This window comes from Microplitis demolitor, chromosome 3 (genome assembly GCF_026212275.2).
Source record: "Microplitis demolitor isolate Queensland-Clemson2020A chromosome 3, iyMicDemo2.1a, whole genome shotgun sequence".
In the NCBI taxonomy this organism is placed as follows: domain Eukaryota; kingdom Metazoa; phylum Arthropoda; class Insecta; order Hymenoptera; family Braconidae; genus Microplitis; species Microplitis demolitor.
In genome coordinates, this window is record NC_068547.1 from 19,186,609 (window position 1) to 19,193,649 (window position 7,041).

The 7,041-nt window shown below is 36.1% G+C and overlaps 1 protein-coding gene across 2 annotated transcripts; it reads right to left on the reverse strand.

Annotated features, from left to right (window-relative positions):
* Positions 1-5,239: 5,239 nt before the first annotated feature.
* LOC103574569 (uncharacterized) lies at positions 5,240-6,147 on the reverse strand. Of its 2 annotated transcripts, none has more exons than XM_008554046.1 (3): positions 6,022-6,147; positions 5,785-5,953; positions 5,240-5,616 (listed from the first exon to the last, which is right to left on the reverse strand). In XM_008554046.1, the coding sequence occupies exons 1-3, from the start codon at positions 6,088-6,090 to the stop codon at positions 5,540-5,542; spliced, it is 315 nt and encodes a 104-aa protein (XP_008552268.1). In that variant the 5' UTR covers positions 6,091-6,147; the 3' UTR covers positions 5,240-5,539. The 2 variants fall into 2 exon arrangements, with proteins under 2 accessions (XP_008552268.1, XP_008552267.1); XM_008554045.1 differs by having other exon boundaries at positions 5,240-5,662.
* Between the last annotated feature and the right edge of the window lie 894 nt (positions 6,148-7,041).

Here is a 7,041-nt window from a genome sequence, read left to right on the forward strand (position 1 = left end):
CGCAGTGCTTCATTGCTCTTTTGATTTTATAAACTTATTTTCATTCTTGTATCACACGTGATCCACCTCGCAAAAACACCATGCACATCACATAACTTTATACAGCCCCCACACTATTTATTTAAAAAACAAATAATTATTATTCCCAACTCAGTGTTTTAAACGAGTCCCGACATTTAAGTTTTACGATCTTAATTCCTTTTTTTAATCTACGCCCGGAAACCGCATATTAATTTTTTTTTTTTAGTCATTATCTCGTTTCGCCAAAAAAACTACAGTTTACATTTAAAGAATAGTTTCCCAGCAATAAAGACCGAGTGAAAAAAATAATTATACCGAAGGTGAGCACAAAATTAAATCACTAACTAGTTGTAGTTATTGCAAGACATCTCACAGCTTAGTTTTTTTTTAAACTATAGTTAAAATTAAAAATAAAAATAAATTACAGGAACGTAATTCACGATGCATCATTTATGAGATAGACGGTTGATAAAAACCGCCTGAGTCCTTCGGTTAAGGCGTAATTAGTGGGTAAACATACACAAGGCGCGGCCACAATAAATGCCTGCTAAGAATCTCGTAAGTTACTCTTATTGTTAATTTACTGCAAACGACTTAAAAATAAATAAACAAAAAAAAAAATTTGTCTGACCGGTTTGTTAACTTGCCAGCCAAATTATTACCAAAGGATAAAAATAATATTTTGGTTTTAAATAAGTCATCAAGCGTCAAGACAAACCCTCGTTAATTATCATCGGATATTTTTTTTGCAAGTGTAACCCCATTTTCATGTCTATATATATTTATACATGAGAGAAGGGGTTAGAAATGAAGTTGGACTTGGTAATGAAGCGTCTGGTGCTCCCTCCCGGCTAAACAAGTCGTCACCCTCAACTCCTTTACTCCCAGCAGCAATACGGAGCTTATTCTCATTGCTTTGGATATATTTTATAGCTCTCTGGCAGTAAGAGCAGAGTATTATCACCCTCAACTCCACCCACAGAAAGCATCCGCGCGGCGGACCATCGCGTAAAACCCCGCGAGAATCTCATGGCATTTCTCCTTCGAATCAACCCTTCTTCCTCACGCCTGTACATAGACATGGATATAAACATGTATATTTATATAGCTGCAGATATATATACTGCGGCGATTTAGCACCCTCAAGAGCTACAGTGGCGCTCAACGAGGCGTGCTACTATGCACGAGTTCACACGAAAATAAAAGGGTTAACATTAAATAATACATCGGCTATTAGAAAAATAACTGTCTCTATTAAACCAATCAGCTGTTGAGTATTTTATTTATGGTATCTTCATGATAATCAAGTATAAATAAGAGTCGAGCTGTTATTGACTGTATTTGTTTATCGATATTAATTGTGTGATTAATAATACTTGATAGCAGACATTGTAAGGGATATTAAGCTAATTGAGAACCATGAGCATTCTGATGGTACGAGCTTAAAACTATAACGTGCCCTAATCCCAGCAATATATATATCATGCTGTCTTGTGGGTTTCATCGCTCACGCAGAACCGTCCTCGTCCCTATTTAGAGGATCATATATATTAAAGCATTCTCATCGGCAGATCAACCCCTTGCCAAATAACTACTCGTCTTCAGCCCTCGTTGATGCTCCCTCGGAAAGCTGAATTATCGGCATATCTTTAACCGTTTCTCCTAAACCTCTTTCATCAACCGGACGGCAACGAGCAGTCGTATTATCATAAGTACATCGTCAGTATCATCATCAATTTAAAATAATCCATTGGTAATAATTCATAACTGACAACTGACAATTGAGAATCCGCGTGTTCATATACAACAATAAAATAATAACATTATCATGAGAATAAAATAAATTTAGTCGGAGGTTCTTAGCATCAGCGTGATCTGGCAATGAAACAGACGACAAGAAGTTAAGTGCGAGGTCAGGCAGACTGCTAAGAGCAGAGTTTGAGGTGAGAACCATCGTCTTACACGCGCGGCAACCATCGGCATCTGTTCGCGAAGGAATTACGAGGTAACTTTGTCTCCTAAGATAACGCGACAGCTCTCTGTAGCTGAGAGGTGAGCACACAAGGATGTGCCTCGGTGGGTTGGTTCGTTGATGTATATGTGTATGTGTGTGTGTGTGTGTGTGTGTGTGTGTGTGTATGTCGAGCTACTATGACTACGAGGTGTGGCAGCATCAGAGGAGTCAGAGGAGACAGAGGAGTGTGTATGATGGGTGAGACTCTGCTCGAGTTTCCATTGGGGTGGTTCTTGCGATATAAGCTCTCATTCTCTCTGTCTCTTGTAGAGTATTCTCCGTCTATCTGGCTCCAATTCCCGCGTCTACTCCACGCTCTGCACTCATGCACACACAGATCCACTATACTATTTCTCGCTTACTCGTATGGGATCGAGCATCTCTCTGCAGAGTTTACTCCTTTACACATGCTAGACTCCTCTGTAGCAGTCAGTATCCACCCTCGATGTATCAACCCCCTTGCCTCGCAGCCCGGTAGACCCCAGCGAGACATACAGCATACCCACTATCACCCACAGATAGTGGTTCGGTCTCTCTGTGCTATGGGGTGTCGCGGGCTCATACATATTCAGCGGATGCATCACCCGACCTCCAACATGTATCTCGACTGGTCATCTATTGACCCGACGAGCACGTTTAGCTTCCTATCACACTAAGGACGATTGTTTTCCCGTGCTCCGAATAGAACTCGAATTACAGGCCAGTTTTCGAGTCCGATTGATGTTTAGGCGTTTTATCAAAACCCGAAAGCGCCGTTGGGACCTCGAACGAGCCGTCAGTAACTTTGCTTTCCAACTACCCCTTCTATTCTACTCCCATCCACCCACATATACATACATTTATATCTATATATATGTAATATGTATAGACAGTGTTGTTATACGATTTTTCACAACATTTTTATTTTTATTCCGTTCGTTAAGTCTTGCTGTTAACACTTTACAGAGTTATTATTTTTCCGCACAGTTACTTCACTGAAATTGTAATGAATTTTCTAAATAAAATAATTTGAAAAGAAGCAGACGGTGAAAAATAAATAAAAATAAGTGCCTTTAATGGGTAAAAAATAGAGACAGCAGCGTATTACAACTATCAAAAAGCAATTTACTCTCAGAAGGTATTGAAAGTTTGATCGTTTTTCATTTCTTTCACGGCCGACTGGCCTCCACTAATGAAGAATTAAATGCTGCTCCAGACTCGTTAGACTCCAAGTTAACCCAACTACTCGCGTCGGCTCGGGGTCGATGCCTGCGGCTGTGCTCGGGGCTTTTCACTTAATTACCACTAACACTCGAAGAAAAACCTCCAGATACCAGCTATCAATTAATTCATTTTTGTCTCCTAACCTTAATTAAAATCCTTCCCATACTTCTGTACGTCCAAAAATTAAACTGTTCCAACTGTTTAATTATGAAAATACCTTCGAAATATTAAAAATTAGTAATTACGACAGTAGTTTTAAAGGATTTGGTGTAACATTTACATGACAATTAGCAGAGTTTACAGAAATGACACGTAATTGATATAAATATGGCTGCATACCTGACAGCAGGGTATACAAAATATTGTGTCGCGTCTCGCTCTTACAACTCTTCGGACAGATTAATACATATATGTATGTATGTATTATATATAAAATATGTTAAATGTGCATTCAGCGTGCGGGGATATAGCAGAACAGATATAGGCAAGCTGGCCGGTGCAGTGGCCGCGTGGACCGGCTCTGCATAATTTAGCATAAATAATAAATAATATTGTGAACACGTGCCGACGTTTGAAGCATCGTGCGTCACTAATAGCTTCGCCGATACATATATACCTGAACATCACACATATTATGCATACTTAAGGCTGTTATATTTGATTTTCATTTTTATTGTTGCTGTTGTTAGTTTTTAAATTTCTAAAACTTATCATCAACATGTCAATAACTATTCCACCCAATACAACATACATTATAATCATAAATAATATTATAACTATAGTCATAACACACTTAATTATATATACAGCACGTCATAAAAAATATACAGACGACCCCATTCCTGAACTTTTGGGTTTCACTCAACACAAGTGTCTCCGTATCCGGTATTTGACTTTGTTTTATTTTTTTCACACAGTCTGAATCACCCGATTAATTCAATTATTTTATATTCAACGGCTCAATTCAACAGTCATTCTATTCAATTGATTTTTATATCGATATCTATAGATATATGTATATATATATATATATATATATATATATATTTAGTATGTAAGTATAAATATATTAAATTGAATGCATTTATTGAAGATGCTAACGAAGATGAATCAACAGACTGGCACTTGGCCAGTATCCCGATGCCGATTTGCGCTTCAACGAGTTTCGTGGCACTAATGAGTAATGAGAGTCACGAGAATATCAAACGTGCGTTGCATTAACAATACACATCGCATCACTCTAATGAATTATAACTAAAACAAATAAAAACTTTTGTTCGTTGGATAATTTTCTCGCGACTTTTAACGGAGGTTCCGAAGCTATAGACATAAATCAAATGAAAGAAAAATATTTTTGAATAAAGGAGAAACAAGTGGTGTGAGTCGAAGCGATCTTGATTCAGTAACTTATTCTCTTATTTTGTCAACGTTTTATCCAAATTTTTTTTGGTCTTTCGCTTCGAAGGTGGTAATTACTAATGAGGAAAGGCCAGTAGCTCGGCTTGCTATTGGTCGGTTGTCTTATTCGCGTGTAACCAAGAGGATGATGTTAATCTTGTCGCGGTCCACGGTTACTCGGAAGAGTAACGAACAAGATGAGTAAGAAGGCGAAGAGGAAGAGGAAGAAGAAGAGTAAGAAGCAGAAGAAGGCTGCGTGTTCTGTGACCATCCTCTAGACACTGGAGGTATATAACTGAAGAACTGAGGTACGAGTCTTCAGAGGAAGACTATATAAATGAAAGGAGAGTTTTGTTGAGCCCGCCAGTGCGAAAAGGAGCCACCCAAACAGCTTTCGTCTCCTAATACCTTTTATCACGAATTAAGATGTTGTCGGGCTATGATGAAGACTTTGTATTCTTATTCTTAAATTTTTTTATTTTATTTTCAGTCTGTTATTTATTTATTTATTTCGATTTTTATTTTTTTTTATTGTTAGACTGTCTACTGCGGTATAATAACGTGCAACGCATTAATTTCCATAAGGATTGTGATATCGTTTTTTTATTTTTTTTATTTTACAGGCATTTGAATATTGTGAAAACGATCGGCTGTGAATATTTATGAAGGACGTGTGGGAGATAAGGAAATAAGGCGTCATCGAAAATTGGACCTCGTATGTTATATGTCATGAGTAAATGAGTTATGAATTTGGTGTATCAATTTTTAAAATAATTAAATAACTAATTAACAAAATCTTTTTATTGAAATGAAGCTGCAATACTTCTAGAAGAGTCACTTTTTGAGCAGTTTCTGATGTTGGAATTTGCTACTGTTTAAATACTCTTTCAGATTTTATTGCTTTTATGATAGTTTAGCTAAAGGTGTTCGAGGTTTACAGTCCGCGATCGTCGTCAGATTCATCACTGCTGCCATAATCACTGTCAAGATGATCATAATAAACATAAACATCATCACTATCATCATCTAACAAAAATTTATAAGATTTAGACTGTATTTTAATTTACAAATGTTTAATACTAATAAGTATTAAAGATACTCGTAGAATTATTTGATCAATAATACTCAACATTCAGTCTAAAACTTACCATTAGTCGTAGATGGAGTAAATGGAGCCACCGAATTTCTAATACGAAAGGCAGCTATTTTTGGAGAAATAGTAGTTCCAGTCAAAGAATTTGAAGTGCTTATAGTTGAAGTAGTGGTCATTTTTCTATTCATTAAACAATTGTAGAGCCAATCTCTTAGTATAAATCCCTAGTTCAGAAATTATGATTATTTAAATAAAACCAATAAATACTATATTTTTAAAAAATTTTACTTACTTCGGACTCATTTTTCGATGGTAGTATTATTGAAACAATTAAAATCATAAAGAAACTGCAGTATTTCATTTAAAATTCTTTTTAAAGTTTAAATAAATGCACTCAAATGAATTATACCGTCGAATGCACAATATTAATGTATCCCGAGTAACTTATAAACACGACAGCTAATCAAGAACGTGATACAACAATAATTTAGCATTTAACATTTGATAAAATTCTTTTCATTGTCTCATATAAACTCGACTCTTTATTATTACACTTGACTATGTCGAAGCATATTCCAAAGATTGATCGCATAATTTAATGTTTTTTTACGCCTATCACTTTTAAAACACAACAATGACCTTTTTCTGGTCACGATACTGATAATTTAGTCCAGATATTATCAAATTTTAAATCTCATGTTTATAAAAATTGTCATCACAATGATAAATTTCTAGAACAAATAAAGAAAAAGGTGTAGCAATAAATATTTTTTTTTTTTCTAAACACGGCTACTACTGCACTGTAAAAAGAGCGGTGTAAAAAATGGACTCTTTAATACGGTGTGGTGTTGAAATTTAACACCGGCAATTTTAACACCTACACCACCAGGACTTACCCAGGTATTTTTTTACAGTGTATATATTTTAAATTATAATTAGCATTGAGCTAGTAGCCTAATGTCTCTTTCAGGCAATTAAGGAGTCGCATTTCTCATGGAGGTGCATCAGTGTAATCGAATCCCGCGGCACCTTCTACAAACGGGTTTATCAATGCATATTGGAAACAAGTTAGTCATTGAGACTTGTCGATTTAAAAACCAAATAAATAAATAAATAAAAAAAGATTTTTTTATCAGCAACCGCCTGAACGTATTTATTTTTCATAGGTTTTATTTTAGCCTTTCTATACCAGAATACTTTTTTATCTTGGATCCTCTGTGTGTCCTCTTTCGCCAGTCGACAGTCTCGGTTACAGGGTCCTTTTCGTGGATCCCGGTTGATGGCAACAAGGGCACACACGAATGCACACACT